This window comes from Podarcis erhardii (genome assembly GCF_964252035.2).
Source record: "Podarcis erhardii genome assembly, chromosome: 8".
Lineage (NCBI taxonomy): Eukaryota > Metazoa > Chordata > Lepidosauria > Squamata > Lacertidae > Podarcis > Podarcis erhardii.
In genome coordinates this window covers 4273624-4293778 of record NC_138499.1, presented here as the reverse complement: position 1 = coordinate 4293778, position 20155 = coordinate 4273624, and the positions used below count along the sequence as shown (strand labels likewise).

The 20155-nt window shown below is 47.4% G+C and overlaps 1 protein-coding gene across 1 annotated transcript; it reads right to left on the bottom strand.

The window, feature by feature from the left end:
• Nucleotides 1-8129: 8129 nt before the first annotated feature.
• Nucleotides 8130-10889, bottom strand: ARC (activity regulated cytoskeleton associated protein). Its single transcript, XM_081873589.1, has one exon. The coding sequence runs from the start codon at nt 10324-10326 to the stop codon at nt 9106-9108; it is 1221 nt and encodes a 406-aa protein (XP_081729715.1). The 5' UTR covers nt 10327-10889; the 3' UTR covers nt 8130-9105.
• Between the last annotated feature and the right edge of the window lie 9266 nt (nt 10890-20155).

Below are 20155 nucleotides of genomic sequence, written 5' to 3'. Positions count from 1 at the left end.
ACAAGCACGTCCAACTCCCAAGAGTATCTACTCACAGTATAAAAACACCAGCTGTGATCTACCATTGTCATTGTTGAGCTTATTTTAGGGGAGGGTTGGCCAAAGGCGGTCACTAAACTTCATTCCGTGATCTACCTGGGACACCCCTGTGATCTACCTGTAGATCGCAATCTACCTGTTGGACATGCCTGCCTTAGAAGATTTGATTTCCAGACCCAAGTTGAACCCAAGTATTCCTTCTGATCACATGGTCAGTTTCTTGCAGAACCGGCATTGGAACTGTGTGGGAAAGATATAGTTCTGGCATGTGACAGAGTTGTATAAACATTTTCTGAGGCATGCAGGAGATGCATGTGGATAAACCAATTCCCATATGGTTCACAGAATGTCAGAAGAGCACCGTATTATTAGGATAATTAAAAGAGTCAGCAGTGAAGGAGAGTGACGTCCATGGCTTACTAATCAAAACTATTCTACCGACCTCTGCTTGCAGAATCAGAGCTGACAAATGACTTACTTTTCACAACCCTGGGTTTCTCTGGCCCTCCCAAGGAGTCCCCCACTGGGAACTGACCAGTTCACACTGATTTCTGTATGACAATTACAGAGTTCATGACTCATACCTGGTTCAGGTGTTCAGTACACATGATGAGGGCTGCACATTGGGTTCCCCTTTCAAATCTTTGATTCAGAACCAAATTGAATTGATGCCAACCCAGGTTTCAGCTGAATTGGGTTGAGGCAGACCCAACGCAGATCAGGTCCACCTAGAGCAACCTGAGACTGTCAAAAGAGGTTGGTGGTCTGGCAGGAAGCAGAGCGGGGAGAAGGAGATTTATGCAGTCAGCCTATGGGAGTCTCCTTTCCTCTCCTTAAACCATATGTTCAATTAAGGTTTAAAATTTAGGGTTTTTCCAGCCAGGACCTGTTGGAACTCAGTTCCAGCACCTCTCAGGTGGACTCCATTGCCACAATTCAAAGTGTTGCTGCTGACCTTTAAAGCCCTAAACAGCCTTGGTCCAGTATATCTGAAGGAACGTCTCCACCCCCTTCATTCTACCCAGACACTGAGGTCCAGCACTGAGGGCCTTCTGGCAGTTCCCTCACTGCGAGAAGCCAAGTTACAGGGAACCAAGCAGAGGGCCTTCTCGGTAGTGGCACCCTCCCTGTGGAACGCCCTCCCACCAGATGTCAAAGAGAAGAACAACTACCAGACTTTTAGAAGACATCTGAAGGCAGCCCTGTTTAGGGAAGCTTTTAATGTTTGATGTATTATGGTATTTTAATATTTTGTTGGAAGACACCCAGAGTGGCTGGGGAAGCCCAGCCAGATGGGCGGGGTATAAATAATATATTATTATTATTATTATTATTATTATTATTATTATTATTATTATTGATTATGAACAAGGGAAGTGTTCGTGTTGAGTTCTGGCACCTCTTTTTTTAGAATAACGGCACTGTTTAAAACTCATATTAAACTGTGCACCACTCCTTCAGGTCTGGTTCTGTGTTGTTTTGGCCGCCTATTATTCCATGCCAGATCCTGTTCACTCCAGTGGGTCGGATTACCACAAAACAAATAAAAATAGTAGCCCAGCGGCAGCCGATATAGCAAAGGGATGGCCAATCTGGGATTGGGAGATGTTGCCGAGAACAAGATTTCAACAGAGGGCAAGAGAAGGAGAGGAGGGGTCTGGATACAGAAGGCCAGAAAGTGCATCTTGAGCATGGCTAATTTCAGTGAATCAGAACCAGATGGATCCCTCCCACCAGCGGGTCCTCCACAGATGGCAGAAGAACTGGAGATCGCAGACCTTTCTGTTTGTAGTAGATTTATGATTCAACAGATGCGACAACTCAGCTGAGGGGCGGCAGAGGAGGAAGGCTGAAGGTTTTGTTTATATGGTGTGAAGGGGGCCGTAGCTTCATGTAGAGCCACACACTTAACAGTCAGACCTTAGCATCCCCTGTCAAGAGGCATCATTGGCAGAAAGGCTGGGGAAGATTCTGGAGATCTGCTGCCAGTTTAGATGGATTATTATTATTATTATTATTATTATTCCTCAGGTTAAGTACTTAATTCGTTCCAGAGGTCCGTACTTAACCTGAAACTGTTCTTAACCTGAAGTACCACTTTAGCTAATGGGGCCTCTTGCTGCTGCCGCGCCACCAGAGCACGATTTCTGTTCTCATCCTGAAGCACGATTTCTGGGTTAGCGGAGTCTGTAACCTGAAGCGTATGTAACCTGAAGCGTATGTAACCCTAGGTACCACTGTATTATTTATACCCCACCCATCTGGCTGGGTTTCCCCAGCCATTCTGGGCAGCTTAAAAAGGTAAAGAAACCCCTGACCATTAGGTCCAGTCGTGGCCGACTCTGGGGTTGCGGCGCTCATCTCGCTTTATTGGCCGAGGGAGCCGGAGTACAGCTTCCGGGTCATGTGGCCAGTATGATTAAGTCGCTTCTGGTGAACCAGAGCAGTGCATGGAAATGCCGTTTACCTTCCCGCCAGAGCGGTACCTATTTATCTACTTGAACTTTGACGTGCTTTCGAACTGCTAGGTTGGCAGGAGCTGGGACCGAGCAACGGGAGCTCACCCCGTCGCGGGGATTCGAACCGCCGACCTTCTGATCGGCAAGCCCTAGGCTCTGTGGTTTAACCCACAGTGCCACCCGTGTCCCATTCTGGGCAGCGTATAGCACATTAAAAAATTGTAAAACATTAGACATTTAAAAAATTCCCTAAACAGGGCTGCCTTCAGATGTCTTCTAAAAGTCAGGCAGTTGTTTATTTCCTTGACATCTGAAGGGACGGCATTCCACAGGGCAGGCGCCATTACTGAGAAGGCCCTCTGTAACCTCATTTCTCGTAGTGAGGGAACTGCCAGAAGGCCCTCGGAGCTGGACCTCAATGTCTGGGCTGAACGATGGGGGTGGAGATGCTCCTTCAGGTATACTGGACCAATTCTGTTTAGGGCTTTAAAAGTCAGCACCAACACTTTGAATTGTGCTCGCAAACATACTGGGAGCCAATGTAGGTCTTTCAAGACCGGTGTTATGTGGTCTCAGGGGCCATTTGCAGTCACCAGTCTAGCTGCCACATTCTGGATTAGTTGTAGTTTCCAGGTCACCTTCAAAGGTAGCCTTACATAAAGCACATTGCAGAAGTCCAAGTGGGAGATAACCAGAGTGTGCACTCTTCTGGCGAGACAGTCTGCGGGCAGATAGGGTCTCAGCCTGTGTACCAGATGGAGCTGGTAGACAGCTGCCCTGGACACAGAATTGACCTGCGCCTCCATGGACAGCTGTGAGTCCAAAATGACTCCCAGGCTGCGCACCTGGTCCTTCAGGGGCACAGTTACCCCATTCACAACCAGGTGGTCAATTGTAGCAAGAGTTATTCATTGGATCATAATACCGAGATACAAAGTCAAGCCATCTAGTCCACCACTCCACAAGAATAGGGTACATCTTTCCATGCCTCCCAAGTCAGCTCTGCAGTGTAGTCCACAACTGCACTACAAATTAGAGGCGCCATCTTCTTAAGAAGATTGAGGGAGCCCGTGTGCTACCTTCACACCCTCCTAGTGCATTTTTGCCTAGCTGGGTTGTGTCCCTGAGCTCTGGTAGTGTTGCTTGTGTGTCTGGATGGAGAATACAGAGAGGTTTGTATGTGTGTACAAAGGAAATACATTCATTGCTCCATCCACTTTTGCCTGTGACCCCCTCACACCTCAGGAAGTTACCCAGAAAGCAATTGATCTCAGGAAGTTACCCAGAAAGCAACCCTTGATCTCAAGAAAAGATTCCTCACTCCAATCTGCTTTGATTGGCAGTGGTTTCCCCAGTGTCAGGCAGAGAATGAATCTTCCCCATCACCTGTTGCTACCTGATTTTTTAAAACTGGACACCCTGCCAAGAATTGAACCTTCTGCTGACTGCATGAGCAAAGCGAGCCAGTAGCCTAGAGCCCCTTGTGCTCTTGACAAGGGCAGCACCTCCTAGAGAATAAATCACTTTACTGCAATAGCCACATTAGAAATTACTACAAGCTAGGACTCGAAGCATCCAGAGGGAGGACAAGGTGGACAGGAAGGGTAGAAAGCTTCTCTCACATTTGCTCTCGCCATGACAGCATTGCTGCAGCACTGCACACATATAAGTCATGCACTTATTCATAGCCTGACAAGTGATTTTTGCCCTTGCCTTCATGCCTGCACCCCCACCTGGGTCCAGATTCACTGCCCCTAGGTATGCCTTTGCTGTAAGCCCAGCTAAACTGCACAGGAAGAGTTACAGGTAGGTAGCCGTGTTGGTCTGCCGTAGTCAGAACAAAATAAAAAAAAAAATCCTTCCAGTAGCACCTTAGAGACCAACTAAGTTTGCTACTGGTATGAGCTTTTGTGTGCATGCACACTTCTTCAGATACAGGAAAAGCAAGCTAGTCTAAAGCTTGCAACCTGTGCCCTTGTAATCCCAAGCTTTCAACAGCAATTGTGTGGGTGGGCGGGCAAGGATGAATGAGAGTCAAGACTGGGATTGTTTTAGTCAGTTATCACAATGTTTTATTATAGAAATCTACAAAAAAAGAAGAACCAAACATTTTCTTGCTATGAACAGACTTTGCTACAATTGCTTTGCAGCTGAAGAACGCTGTCTTTGTTTTATTTTTATTCATTTCTATCAAAAGCAGGGGCTGACACAGCCTCTTATGTTTCACCACCAAAGTGATACCATAAGGAATAAGTGGCCTCGTACTATCAGAAGAGAGTCAAGTGGTTTGGGCATACGTTGAATATTGAATCCCCAAGCCCATTTATCAACACAATTCATAATGCATCAGTAAGTTCACCTTCCGTGCAACCCACAGCGAACTGTTGAACGCTCAATAGTGAAAATAAAACCAGAAATAGAAAATGGCTTTCTTGGAATAATGGAACACAATGAACAAGATTAGGTTTTGGCTTTACATACATATTTCGCACACATAACCTTGCCCCCGACTCTCCCTCGCAAGAGGAACACCATCAAATCTCTCAATGAGAACTTGATGGTTAATTAGCAAGCTCCCATTGGTTAGAAGCCATTGGTGGAGTAAAAAAGACAGTGATCTTATTGGTCCACTCCCTAAAGAACCCCAGAACTATAATGCCACATAGGTGTCATTCCAATTAATGCCTGAAGAGTTAGTGGGGTGGTGGTCAAGAGACTGAAGAAAATGATATTTAGGAGTCTCTGAAAGTCCACCATCTTCTTCAGGTTAGCATTCATTCATTCATTCATTCATTTTTAAATGTAATTGTCCTGTCCCTGAATATTCTTCTTTAGACAGCTGAAGGTGTTTAGCGCCTTCTTAGCTGTGAGCTGGAAGATATCAGAATATGGCAATATGAGATGATTTGGCACATTGACATACATTTATAGACAGTCAGAACCTACACAAAAGCTGTAGGCCAAGTAGTTTTGGAAGAAAGAAGAAACAAAATCCAAAACCATCTCCAACCCAACTTGTTTGACAGGTGGAATATGAAGTGAAACTTCTTTGAACATCAAAAAAGTTTTGGTTCAATGCACACTGCATAGAATGGTGTGCATGTCTTTGCTTCCTAGTTAGCTCAAGAAAGAAAGAAAAATGGGAGCAGCCGAGCAGCCAAATAAATGGACTTCCTTGTGGTTCTTCTGGCCTGTGTGAGATGCTGGACATGCCCATTCATCTCGTACCTGATTGCCAGCTGTCCTAAGGCTACTGCACCCACCTGGCCATTCAGCCAAACATATTTGATTCCAATGTGCTTTTCTGAACATAAAAGTGTTCAAAAAATCTTCAGCTTTGACTGCCCAAGCTCCATGGACAGTGGAGTTCTCTTTGGCCAGTAGAGTTCTCAGGATATTGTGGACTGAGCTCTTAGATAATCTGAACAGGAAATGAATTTTTACCTTACCTCCCTGCCCTGCCCCACAAAACCCTCATTGTCACCCACAGTTACAGTCAATAAGCAACACCCCAGTTACAGTATCCCCTTCCTTAGTGAGGTCCTGCATTCAAGTTCTTCAGACCTTCAGCCACCCTTCATGCCCCCAATCCCATAAATCATATTGCTATAGTTGTCACTTTGAGTCTTTGCAGTTTCCGCAATGAGTGTGGTCCCTGGGACACATTTTCCCCTTTTGCTGGTTGCATCATGTATAGATGTGCCTTTTCTCTGCCCTCGTAGCTGAAGCATCTTTACTGGCATGTTGGCACGGTTGGCATTTTCTTCCAGATGCCGATCTTTCTGAGATGCACTTTCATAGGTGCCAGCTGCTTGCCAACATGGGAGTGATGACTCAAGCAATCAAGGAGCTGACTCTGTCTATCTTCAGAAGGACAACAACTTCCTGCAATAAAGGGATGTGAAGGTTAGATGGTGAATTGGGAAAATGGAGAGAAGATCTACAGAGGTTTGGGGTGTCAGAGGAAGTAGACCCTGAAATACTAGCTGCTGGGAATGGCAGGTGGTTGAGGAGCTGCTGCACTCAGGTTCTGCTTGTGAACTTCCCACGGCCATCTCTTTGGCCACTATGGAAACAGAGTGCTGAACAATCACCAAAAAAAGGGGGATTTGCAACGTCATAGTTGCAAAGCAGCGTTTCAGAACACAGGAAACTAAATGTATCCTTTCAGTGGGAAGGACTCATTAATAGGGATTAATAGGTACAATGGGCATTCAGAAGTTGGCGTCTGCTGGGGTTGGACTAGAATTAAGCCGTGATTGCAGACAGCTATTTACCTTCTCCAAGTGATCTCCGAACAGGAGCTGCAGGAGCTTTTTGGAATCTGACGTCCATCCAGCCCGACTGCATGATGGGACTTTCTGAGCCGCCCTTCTGCCTCCATCTCTGCTCCACATGCAATTCAAGAAGTGCTTCGCTCCCAACCGCTTTTGAATGAGTCACTGAAAAAAAAACAACAACCAGAAAGCGGAACATGAGTTGTGAGCCAGATCAGCTTCAGCAACACAATGTACCTTTGCATTAGCTATTGTTCCCCTTCTCTCTGTGAGCTCCAGCAGCAATTCTTTGTCTGAATGAGCATCACTCTGACAGCAGACTGTCCATAGCTGGGCATACGCTTATGCATGGCAGCTGGAGATCTGCCTGTTTGCTAGGAATGAATGCTCCCTATTTTGCTTTTGGCTCTTTCAGAAACTGGAAGAACTGACTATTTTTTGCTTTCTGCAAACCACTCAAATGATCCTGGGGAAGGGTGCGGGAGGAATCATACTTGGAAGCTGATTGGGTGCTAAAAAGCCTTCCCCTATCCAGAACATGAAAGGCAGAGTGATAAGTCAGCTCTCAAGTATACGGATAGGGAGATTAGGTTAGGCAACTGCTGGGGTTTCTTCTAACTCTGTCTTGTAAAACAGGGGCAATCCAACAAGGTGCCCTCCAGATGTTAGTGGACTACAACTCCCATCAACCCCATCAAGTCCAGCAACATCTAGAGGGCACCATGTTGACTACTCCTGCTGATGGCGGGAGAGAGATTTCACTAACCCAAGTCCATACATCCTCTCTAAAGATATTTGCTTTCTCCTAGCAACATTAGTCCTAGATTTAAGCATCTCTTCTGCAAATTAACATGGACCACAGTTCATAAATCCTGTTTGGAAATGGCATCTTTCCACTTCCCTAATTATCCCTACCCACCCATATCTGACTTTGATACAGCTCAACTTTGTTTCTCCAAGTTTGAAGGCTATATTTGTCAACCCTACTGGCATAAAGTCAATGAGCTGGGGAGATTTGTATCTTACCTGTAGCCTGTGGGAAGAAGTCGCACCCTGAAGGCTCTCAGAACAGTTGGGGTGATATCTTGCTCTTCACTGCTTCTCTTGCAACAGTGGAACCAGGAGCAGGGTCTCCGTGCGAGTTCTGCCTTCTTCTAGTCATATGGACTAGCAAGCCATTCTAAAAGGCTACAGCTGGTTCCTTCCTTCAGTTCTACGACTGTAGAGGGCGCAGACTTTCTGTAGCAGAGACTTCATGCTTCATGTTTCATTTTTTTTCCTCTCTCCAACTACCAAAGTTTCTCAAAGTTGCCTGTCTTTTGCTTCATTGGGGAAAGCCGTTTAACTTTCATTATTTAGAAAAATTCTCAAAGGTGTTCAATGGATGTGCCATCTCTATCTTCTTGGTGTAGAGATTAAGGTGGCATGACTTCTTAATTCAAGTTGTGTTTGTATACAACTAACCCCTGTACAACTTTAGAGTGCTTTTTGTTCTTTCTTTTTAGGATCTTAATGTGAGAAGTAGGTGCCCCACCCTCGCAAAGCCCTATCTTCCCAAGATCTAGAATGTAGAGGAGCAAATCAATCAGGCTCATCGCCACTCTTGAATGTGTGGCTGATGATCCTTCTGGAGCTGAAAGACCTGAATGCCCAAGTCAAAGCCAAAGAGAATCCAGAGGTCCACTTGGAGATGGAAACATGAGAGTTGGGTGAGAGCAGGGGATGGGTTAATTTGTTGGCTGAAACTCCTGCTGAAGTCCTTTAGGACCTCCCCAAACTTGCTAAAAGTTCCCTTCCCCTATCTGTTTGGAGCTCAGCTGAAAAGTTGGAAGAAGCAGGAGAAAGAGGGGAAACCAATAGCTTTCAAGAGAGTTAGTGAAAGTCCACTGATGGTTCCCACAAGCGGGGAGGAGAATGTCTGGAAGGAAAAGCACCTTGAAGGAAAGGACTGATGTGAGCGAGAAGGAAATCCTTCTGTCACGCCCGATGAAATTCCCGGGGAAGCTGTGCCCCAGGAGGTGTGGCTGCCTCTGCCACGACGAAGAGGCTGGTTTGTCTTTCTGACATAGTCCAGTCCTTGCAATGGCTTTTTAAAAAGAAATCCTCAAAAGAGCCATCCATTATCCAGCTTGAACCATCTCGAGTGATTCAGGCTAGCCACGCTCTCAGCATGGTTGATCTTGAAGAAAATTAGATTTTCCTCCTACCGGTCATTAGGCTGAGTGTATCTTCAGACCCACCATGGCTGAAGTTCTCAGGTGAAAGGAAACCGCCTTCCTAAATAATCCACCAACCCCCTTCTTTGTCATACCTGTTTCACACTACTCTGCTCATATCACTGTGGTCGGGACAGAAACCTCAGGTTGAGTTCCGTCACTAGCGATAGGGCTGGCAGTGGTGGAGGGAGGGAGTCTTTCCAATGAGTCCCTCAACTCAGGGGTCCTCTGGGGACTGGGCTCCTCAGAGTTGTCAAAGTTGACCTCAACTTCCTTGCCCCTCTGAATCAGCTGTTCTAAAGTTTTGGGGTAAGGGTGGCTGAGGAAGCGTTTGAGTTTGGGCTGGAGGGTCCCTACCACATACTGGATGACCTCCTCCTCCTCAGCATCAACGTAGAGGGTCTGGTATAGGTCCCTTTTGCGCCACAGGAACTGATCTAGGGGTTCTCCATCCTTCTGAGGGAGATCCAGCTCTCTCTTAATGGCATCCCTGGTCAGGGTGCCCTCGCTATACTGAAGGAACTCCTTCTTGAACTCCAGCCAATTCTTGACGGAGTCCTGCTTGTACTCCCACCATTTTTTGGCCGGCCCGTTCATGTGGTTCTCAATCTGAGAGAGCCAGTACTCCTCAGTGCCACCCACCTGCTTCAGATAGTCCTCCAAGTGAGTCAGGAACTCCCTGGGGTCCTCAAAAATCTGGGTCTCCACTGGGGAAGGTGGAGTATCTTCTGAGACAGAGACCCACTGGTAGGAATCATGGGACTGAGGCACAATAGGGACATCCCCGGTAGGAGGAGGTGTCAGGGCATACATCTGGCTCATGTCTAGGGCATAATCATAAATCTCCCCTTCACTGGGCCTGATCTCTGGGCCTCCCACCCCTACCGAGACAGTCTGCCTGTGGTTGTCTCCATGGCAGTACTTCGCCCCACCAGACTCGAGTCGGTCAGCCCACTTCTCCAGGCGGAAGAACACTTCCTTCCAGACATTCATCTCTCTCTTGACCCACCTCTCCAAGTGAGCAATGGTCTCCTGGCATCTAGACAGGCAGGCCTTGATGGACTTCTTCCACCTCTGGTTCTCAGCAGCCGAGGGGACATGGTCCTCAAGGTTGTTCTCAAGTTTCCCCACCGACTTCTGCAGGCCTTTCAGCTCCCGCTCCACCTGCTTTGACACCTCAGTCAGGAGGTGCCGGTGGGTCCTCCTGACGTGGTCTAGCATCTCCGCCCTGCACTTCCCTATCTGGAGGATCACATTGGGCTTGTTGTTATTGGCCACGCTGCGGTGGCCCTGGAAAGAGTGGAGGTTCACCTGGTTGATGTTGTCCAACTGCATGTTTCCTAGCTGTGGGCTAATCAAGCTTTCGCCCCTTTGACAGACTCTCTCCAAAAGTCGCAACCACCCAGTCGAGAAATGGACTACCTGTTTCCCCTGCAAATTACAAACACAACCAAATCAAGAAAATCACCCTGGGAAGTCTTGCCGTCCAACTGCCCTTGTGCTACAGCCAAAGTCCAGGACAAAAAAAAGTTCTCTTCAGTGTCTGGTCCTTCCTCCGTCTCCCAGGAGTCCTTAATCCCCGAGCTGAGCTGTCGAGAACTTCCCCAGAAAGCGGTGATTCTCTCTGCTGTTGCCTGTGTCGTTCCTGCTGCTGCTTCCTTGCTTTCGAGTCTTCCTAGAACTTCACGCTAACAAGTGTCTGAATCTCTCTCTCTCTCCTCTGCTTAGCTGGAAAACAGAGAGCTATTTGCTTTCTCTCTGTGATGTGCCACTAGCTCAGACGGATCCCTATACTTATACACCACACACCTCCCTATGTGGGTGTAGCCAAGCCTCTGTGCTCATCGGCATCTTGCCGCTGATTGGAGGAGAAGGATTCAGTGGAAAACACAGCTCCTGGCAAGCATCTCTCTCTCCCTCGCCCTCCCCGGCTCCCTTTAGCTTCTCCCGCCCCCTTCCACACACCCCCAGACTTGAGGCGAGAAGCACTTTAAAGGTTCTGGAGACAGTTGGATGGATGGATGAGTAATTCCTACCTTTTTCTCATCACCCCTTTCAGCTCCCCCTTTCTCCCCCTCTCCACTCTCCCCCAAAAGAAAAGGTCTTATTCATCTCCCGACCCTTTATCCATAAAGGCCCTTTTTGCAAAGGTCCTCAGACCCCGAAAAACCCTGTGGCACGAGGGAGATGGCTTAAAAGCTCCCTGTGTCACACACCCTCTGCTGGCCAGCTGTGGGTTGCTCACCCACCTGCCCCCACACATGACACACTCACCTGCATCTGTGCAACCCCTCATTATTAGAGGCTAAGGGGTCAATGGCTGAGCAAAGTGGAAAAGGACACGGTTTTATTTTCCAAATGGGAGGTGGGAATTTTGCCTCCAGCCGTTTTCTGTTATGCAATCATAACCATATATTGGGGGGGGGGGTTAGAAGGGGGGAGAGCTGTCAATATGCTGCAGGTTAAAACCGGGGGGGGGGGGAGTCCTACCCTTCCAGGGTTTCCAGCCAATTAAGTCCGCCCATCTCAAAGCTTTCTAGTTACTAAGCTTGAATCAGTTGCTTAATCACACGGTGCAGCCCACAGACGCAGATGAAGCTCACACTCGTTGATGAAGCAGGAAGCCGAACCATAAAAGGACACCGGGGGTTTATATAACCAGGAGATAAAGAGATTCCCTTTCTGGAAAAGGAGATTGAGGCAGTGTGTGTGTGTGTGCTTCCCCTCCGGAACTCCAGCCCGTCATTCAGATGCAGGGCTGGGATGACAGGGTGGTGATGATACATTTTTAGGATTGGGGGGCTGCTCCCTGGAACTTACTAAGCAAGGTTGGAGGGTTATGTAACTTGGTGAGTACTTACCAGGACACCCCCTCCCTCCTTCCCACTCCCCCAAATGCACGATTTGCTTAGCCTCTGTTCTGGGTGGAATCAGTCGATCAAAAATAACCACAGGCTGAATTTGCATTGGGTCTTTCAGGTGCGCTTGGAGGAACGTGGAGTCTCTTTTATCTAGGGTGGTCTGGATGTGGGGTGACAGGGGGCCTAGGTTTGCTAGGGAACTGAACCCGGCAATTTCTGCTTTGCGAATTTTCAATACAGATTGTGCCCTTTGCGATGGACTCTTAGGCATGCAACGTCTGATTTGGGGAAGGGGTGTTGGAGTGGGAGTGAAGGAATATTCTGTAGGGTTTAACTGAATTCCAGGTCCCGCTCTCTGAAAATGTGATTTTTATTCCCTGTGGCTTTTGAGAGGGAGGTGGACTATGTGGTGGGTCAGAGGTGGGTTCCTATGCCAGGAATTGAACCTGGAACATTCTGAATGCCAAGCAGGTCTCTTCAACCGAGTTAAAGCCCTTCCCCGAATAGGCAGTTCGCATGTGAAGAGAGCGATGAATTAACATCGGAGGGAGAGAAGACAGGGAGAGACATCACATCCCAGACCGGCTACAAACCCAAATCTGCATAAGGAAACCCAGTCAAAAGTGTATAATGGTGTATTAGGTCCAGTCATGGCCGACTCTGGGGTTGCGGCGCTCAGCTCGTTTTATTGGCCGAGGGAGCCGGCGTACAGCTTCTGGGTCATGTGGCCAGCATGACTAAGCCACTTCTGGACAACCAGAGCAGCACACAGAAACGCCATTTACCTTCCTGGCAGAGTGATACCTATTTATTTACTTGCACTTTGATGTGCTTTCAAACTGCTAGGTTGGCAGGAGCAGGGACCGAGCAACAGGAGCTCACCCCATCACGGGGATTTGAACCGCCAGCCTTCTGATCGGCTAGTGTTTGTCTGCAGACAGCTTCCGGGTCATGTGGCCAGCATGACTAAGCTGCTTCTGACTAACCAGAGCAGCGCACAGGCCCCTATAATCTGGAACCCTGAGTGGACAGATTTCTAGCTTATGTGGGAATCTTTCATGCATTCAGCATGCTTCCCCTCTGCTGCAGATATGCTCCTAATGTCTCATAGATACCCTAGGACCAGGCCGGGTGTGAACAGTCCCATTCTATCTCCACGTGCTGCTAATTTTGTGGAAGGAACACAGGTTAGGAGCGCAGTTATGAATTCTGCATTTCTGCCATTACTTTTGTTGTTGTTTAGTCATTTAGTCGTGTCCGACTCTTCGTGACCCCATGGACCAGAGCACACCAGGCACTTCTGTCTTCCACTGCCTCCCGCAGTTTGGTCAGACTCATGCTCGTAGCTTCGAGAACACTATCCCGCCATCTCGTCCTCTGTCGTCCCCTTCTCCTTGTGCCCTCCATCTTTCCCAGCATCAGGGCCTTTTCCAGGGAGTCCTCTCTTCTCATGAGGTGGCCAAAGTCTTGGAGCCTCAGCTTCAGGATCTGTCCTTCCAGTGAGCACTCAGGGCTGATTTCCTTCAGAATGGAGAGGTTTGATCTTCTTGCAGTCCATGGGACTCTCAAGAGTCCCAGGAACGTTAGCTGACTCGGCTAAACCCCTTCGTGTTACAGAATTGAGACTCCTTAAAGGGGCAGCAAAATAGATCAGGTGAACACACCTAGTGAAATGGATCAATTCACCCAGTGAAAATGCCATAGGGATTTATTCCAGATGTGCACCTCAGTAGTTGCTGGACAGATCACTTTGGAGGCAGCAATACTTCTGAATACAAGTTGTTAGAAACCACAGGAGGGAGAGAGGGCTCTTGTGCTTGAATCCTGATTTGGGGCATCTGGTTGTTCACCGTGAAAACAGGATGTCGGACTAGATGGGCCATTGGCTTGATACAGCAGGCGCTTAGAATCATAGAATTGTAGAGGGATCCCAAGGGTCATCCAGTCTAATGCAGGAATCTCAGTTAAAGCATCCATGACAGATGAGTATCCAGGACAGCTGTTTATCAGCTCCACCTGCTAAGCAGGCTGAGACCCTACCTGCCCATGGACTGCCTTGCTAGAGTGGTGCATGCTCTAGTTATCTCCCACTTGCATTACTGCAATGCACTCTACGGTGGGGCTACCTTTGAAGGTGACCCAGAAACTACAGCTGATCTACGGCAGCTAGACTGGTGACTGGGAGCGGCCACCGAGACCATATAACACTGGTCCTGAAAGACCTACATTGGCTCCCAGTACGTTTCCAGGCACAATTCAAAGTGTTGGTGCTGATCTTTAAAGCCCTAAACAGCCTCTGAAGGAGCATCTCCACCCCCATCGTTCTGCCTGGACGCTGATGTCCAGCGCTGAGGGCCTTCTGGCAGTTCCCTCATTGTGAGAAGCAAAGCTACAGGGAACTAGGCAGAGGGCCTTCTCGGTGGTGGCACCCGCCCTATGGAATGCCCTCCCACCAGATGTCAAAGAGATAAAAAACTACCTGACATTTAGAAGGCATTTGAAGGCAGCCCTGTTCAGGGAAGTTTTTAATGTGTGACATTAAAAAATCTTTGTTGGAAGCCGCCCAGAGTGGCTGGGGAAACCCAGCCAGGTCGGGGGGGGGTACAAATAATAAATAAATAATAATAATAATAATAATAATAATAATAATAATAATAATGCTCAGAAACCTCCAAGAAAAGAAAACCTTATGTTCTTTTCTAACAAGTCAACTGTGGACTCTTGTCTGAGACCAGGGAGCTTCAGGAATCCAGTGTTTGTGAATTCCAGTATGACATGAGCTGATTCAGTCTTTTGCATCAATGTGCATATTTGTTAATCGCACATAGAAAACTCCTCCATGGAGCTCAAGGTTATCCTTAATCACATTTTATACTCACAGCAACCCTGTGAAGTAGGTTGAACTGAGAGTAAGTGACTCATTAAAGGTCACCCAGTGGCCTTCATGGTTGAGTGGTGCTTTGAACCACATATCTGTGACTCCTAATGCAGATTTCAAAATAAAACAGGTTTCAGAGACTGGTGTAAGAACAGATGTGAAAGGAAAACTGGATTGAAAATAGATTGATCCAAATGAGAGCCTTCAAATCCTGAAATGGGTGCAAACCCTGAAACAGACAGTTGAGCCTCTGCTTACCTTAACTGTGTGATGCTGGCTAATGTTGCACCCATTGCACAGGCAGGGAAAACTGAGGTTTATAGTGAGTGACTTCCCTAAGAGCGGTCAAATCCATTCACAGTTGACATAGCATTTAAATTGATGACTCCACTGACTCCAACTCAACTGAGATTTCCTATCTCTTCTTGAGGACCATCTCAGAAAGAAGACAGAGAGGTAATATGATGGCCATCTTCCAGCACTGAAAGGGTTGCATGGTGAGTTCCTGTCTCCCCCAGTGGCAATAAAGGCACGTGACATAATTATTTAAGGTTAATGGGCTAAATAAGGCCACAACTTTTATTGGTTACAGGTGATGAGCAGTATTGACTTAGGCATTGGTCCTAACCGACTATATCTGACTCCAGCCCGTCTTCTCCAGGAAGGGTTAACCACCAGTAGGGGGAGTCCTGCTGATGCATATCAACTAGGAACTCCCCTGGGGTCACTGATAGGGGGTGTGCCTTAGGTCCCCACCTCCATTGGCTTCGGACAGGGCCACGCCCCCCAGAATCCTTTACCAGACTACCCTTCAATATGTGGGGCAGGTGATGGGGCTTCCTCCCCTCTTCCATCTACAGAGCAATACCAATGTTTAACTGCCAATACCCAGAAAGTTGTGATGATTTGCTACGAGGTGGGCGAAAACCAAGTGGCTGGTGCCAATTTGCCAAGTGGAAAAATCCCTACCAGGCCCCTCAACGGCAACCAACCAAGGTCCATAGCAAGGTCAAGGATGAAAACCTTAAAGGGCGGGAGGATGGGAAACAGGAACAGCTGGAGGCGGCAAAAGAGGGAGATCCCCAGCCGTGCCTGTGTTAAATAGAGTAGGCCACGCCCCCACACCCCCGATCTAGCAGATTGGCTGATCAGGAGGTGATGTGGCTGGGGATTCCCTCAATTGCACGGAGGCTGAGCGATGCCCACAACACCACCTCCTTTGCAGGGCGGAAGTAGCTATGTCACACGACAGAAGGAGCAGGGTTGTTTTCTGCTGCCCCTGACTGTAAGCCCAGAACCAATGCATTCATATTACAAGAAAGGAGATTCCAACTATATATTAGGAAGACCTTTCTGACAGGAAGAGCTCTTCAACAGTGGACTCCCTCAAGAGGTTGTGGGTTCTCCTCCATTGGAGGTTTTTAAACAGAGGTCTGATGACCACCTGTCAGGGATTCTTTAGGAATCCTCAATTCTTTCACTTTTGCCCATCCTCCTTCCTCCACCAGTTTTGGCGCCATTCCAACCCCTTCCTCTGGCAGGCTGCTTTTGTCTCTCAAAGAGGGAGAGACAGCAAATGGAAGAGGGCTTTCCTTTTGGGTTTCCTGGGGAATATCTGGCTGATACCATGGCAACTGTTCCTCCAGCGCTTCTAATAAAAGGAAGGTGAGGGAGACAGAAATGGAGATGGATGGAGGAGCCGGAAGTACCAAGAAGGGACGAGAAAGGCAGATGGCAGATTGACAGAGAAAAGCTGGAGGAAAATAGACGGGTTGCAGAGCGTGTGGAAAGAGAAGTGGGGCAGGCAGATGGAAGCTGGCTCAGAAAAACTGAAAACAGGACAACAAGAGCAATTAAAAATGATTTATTTATTGCATTCAACCCCCTCCACTTTTTCCTCCAAGAGCTTAAGGTGGTTTACATGGTTTTTGCCCCTCATCCTTTCATCTCCACAACAGCCCTGTGAGGTAGGTGAGACTGAGGGGTGCAGTGACTGGCCCAAGGTCACCCAGTGAGTGAGAACGTGAACTCTGGTGCAGTGGTGTAGCATGGGGCAGTTGCCCCGGTGCAAAATTGTTAGGGGGCGCAAAATTTCGACACCCAGTACTGCCGCAATACAGCCGTGTGCTTTCATTGCTGAGCTGCGTTGGAAATGGTGCTGCCATGTGAACCAGGAAGTGACCGCTCCAGGCAACAGAACAACTCTTCTTTTCCTATCTCTGTGGCTGCAATCTCCTGGGTGACACAGATGCAGTTAGGTGTTGAATGTACATGCATACTCTGTCCATTTCCCTCCCACCCCCTCTCTGCATCCCCGGGCTCTGGCGACCCACGCTATGCCACTGCCGTGGTCTCCTAGGTCCTAGTCTGATACTCTAACCACCACTATGGATGGTGCAGCAGAGATCAGGCACAGAAAATGTGACTTTGTCCAAAATTGCCAGCCCTAAAAGGCTTTTCCCCAGCCACTCTGGACGGCTTCCAACAAGAGATTAAAAATACATTAAAACATCAGTCATTAAAAACTTCCCTAAACAGGGCTGCCTTCAGATGTCTTCTAAATGTCAGATAGTTGTTTATTTCTTTGACATCTGATGGGAGGGCTTTCCACAGGGCGGGTGCCACTACCGAGAAGGCCCTCTGCCTGGTTTCCTGTAACCTCACTTCTCACAGGGAGGGAACTGCCAGAAGGCCCTCGGCGCTGGACATCAGCATCTGGGCTGAACGATGGGGGTGGAGATGCTCCTTCAGGGATACTAGACCGAGGCCATTTAGGGCTTTAAAGGTCAGCACCAACACTTTGAATTTTGCTCGGAAACGTCCTGGGAGCCAGTGTAGGTCTTTCAAGACCAGTGTTATGTGGTCTCGGCGGCCGCTCCCAGTCACCAGTCTAGCTGCCGCATTCTCGATTAGTTGTAGTTTCCCGGTCACCTTCAAAGGTAGCCCCACGGAGATCGCATGGCAGTAGTCCAAGCGGGAGATAACTAGACAATACAAGAGTCGAAACACAACTACCCTTGAAAATTGCACTACTATCCAAATTTTGCAATATAGTTCTCCAGCCAAGTAACATGTACTAAAAAGAAAGAAAAACATGCTGAGAACAAAGTGTGCATGAAAATGCATATGCTACTGTAAATAATATACAGAAATAATTATGTTAAGGGAAATAGTTTTGCAAATAGGTGTATATTGGAAGGGACCCTGAAGATCATCCAGTCCAACCCCGTGTAATGCAGAATATGCAGCTCTCCCATACGGGGATTAAACCTGCAACCTTGGTGTTATTAGCCCCACGCTCTAGCCAACTGAGCCAGCCAGTCAACATGTGAACATCAGGCGAAATTTTCACTAAAATACTGATGAATTTTCATGAGGATTTTTTTCGGCTGAGAAGGAATTAGAAACCAGTGTTGAAAATGAACATAGGGCTGGGGGGGGGGGGGAATAAAACCAAGAAGCCCAAACTGACAGCTTCACCAATTCTCATGAGGTGGCCAAAGTGTCACCACCCCTAGGTGCCTCCGTATGGTGGCCTTAGAGAAGTCGTGTTTTCAGTCTTTAATCTGCAACATAGAGGCAATAACACTGAGTTATCTCACATGGTGGCTCTAACGATTGCAGTAATTTATATGTAGGGTGCTCTGAACTCTGTTGTCTTATTTGTTATGTGCACATTTATTACATTTATAGACCAACTTCATCTTCCAAGGAGCTCAAGGTAGTGCACATGGTTTTCCTCCTCCCCATTTCAGCCTCACAACGACCCTGTGAGGTAGGTTAGGCTAAGAGATGGTGACTGGTCCAAGGTGAGCTTCATGGCATAGTGGGGATTCGAACCCTGATCTCCCAGGTTATAATCCAACGCTATAACCATTGTGCCACACTGGTTCTCTGTTATAATGCTAAGTCTGATTGTTCTCTCCAGGATCACACAGTGATTTCGTGGCAGATGCAAAACTTGAACCCAGCTCTCATAGATTATGCACCGCATGTCCATTTTCACCTCCCCAAGAGCTTACGCTTTCCTCCTCCGTAAACACAATTTTGGCTCCGAAGGACAAAATCCCCGCTGCCAAAGGAATAGTTTTCACAAAGGGGTACGTCCCACACGCTAGTTGCTCTGCAACTGTCACCTGGAAACTGAAAGGAAACTTGACCCAAAATAGCTCACATTGTCAATTGGGCAAGCTAACTGTACAGTCTCAAGCAAGGCTTTTGTGGAGGGTAAACGTCGTGGAATAGCGGGTAAGGCATAAGGCTAAGAAAATGCATAGGTGGCTATAATATTGAATAATAAAAAACCAACAATAACGACCCCTTTTGAGTTATAGACCAGAAATACAGTTCAGAATGTCTTAGGCCATACAATGTTTTCTTCGGCTTGCACCACTCAAAAGTTTAACCCATGCTGATATTTGTTCCACTTCTGTCTTCGAGATGCAAGTGGCCTATTGTCCCTCATTGTCAGACACCCACACCTTCCAGGCAGGGGTCTACCTGAGAGATGAGTGGGTGCAGAGCTCAGAGGCTGAGCTTAAACATGATGGCTAAGAGCAGCTATGATTTACATTAATTGTTATGGTTGCTATTGGCACAGTGCAGATGAATGGCAGCTCCAAAGTTGCTCTCTATCACACACTTTTATTTCAAAGGTTTCAGAGCAAACATTTCTGGCAATCCCGAGACTGTTTCCCCCTTTAAGAAATTCTCCCTTTGGTCCATTGAAATTTGCCATCTCCTAATTTTCGCAGCGGGCGGACGAGTGGGCAGGGATAATATTAATGAGCTATTGATTACGATCCACTTATAATCACTTGCCTGCCGTGCTCAAGCCAAGGGAGGTTTAATCAAGAGAAGCAACAAACCAATTTTCCTTGTTAGCTTTGTGCCTCTCTCTCTCTCTCTCTCTCTCTCTCGGAGTGACTTGAACCCAGAGATTGCACGGTAATAAAATGAGGGTATTAATTCAGTAATAGAAATGTACCATCACATGCAGAGTGCATTAGCCTAGAATATTTGCCTTTGCGAGAACACTTTATTTTAATGCAAAAGGCAGGGATTGAATTATGGTTCGTTCCGTTTACGAAACAAATGTAGTCTTCTGCTGCGGTTTTTGCAGAAGTGGGCTGCTCTTTTGCTGATTTGGGATTTCAACACCTGTTTTTGGAGTTTTTCTGTAAGGTGCATTAGCACACACCAAATGATAGTATGCATATTTTAAATCGGGCCTTGGAGCCAAAAATTGGCTTCCAAGCCTCTGTAACTATCCTCTATGACTCTCCTTAGATTTTACCTCCTTCTCAGCTATACAGTACACCCCCTCTCTCCAGATCACCTTCTCACCATACTTTTTTTTTACTCTTCTTGAGTGCTTTTGCCTGGCTAGAATGTGTCCTTGAAATGAGACAATGCCTTGTGCTTG

Bases quoted from the DNA above. Each gene is read 5' to 3' on its own strand.
- ARC (XM_081873589.1), bottom strand. From the start codon at position 10,326: ATGCAGTTGGACAACATCAACCAGGTGAACCTCCACTCTTTCCAGGGC.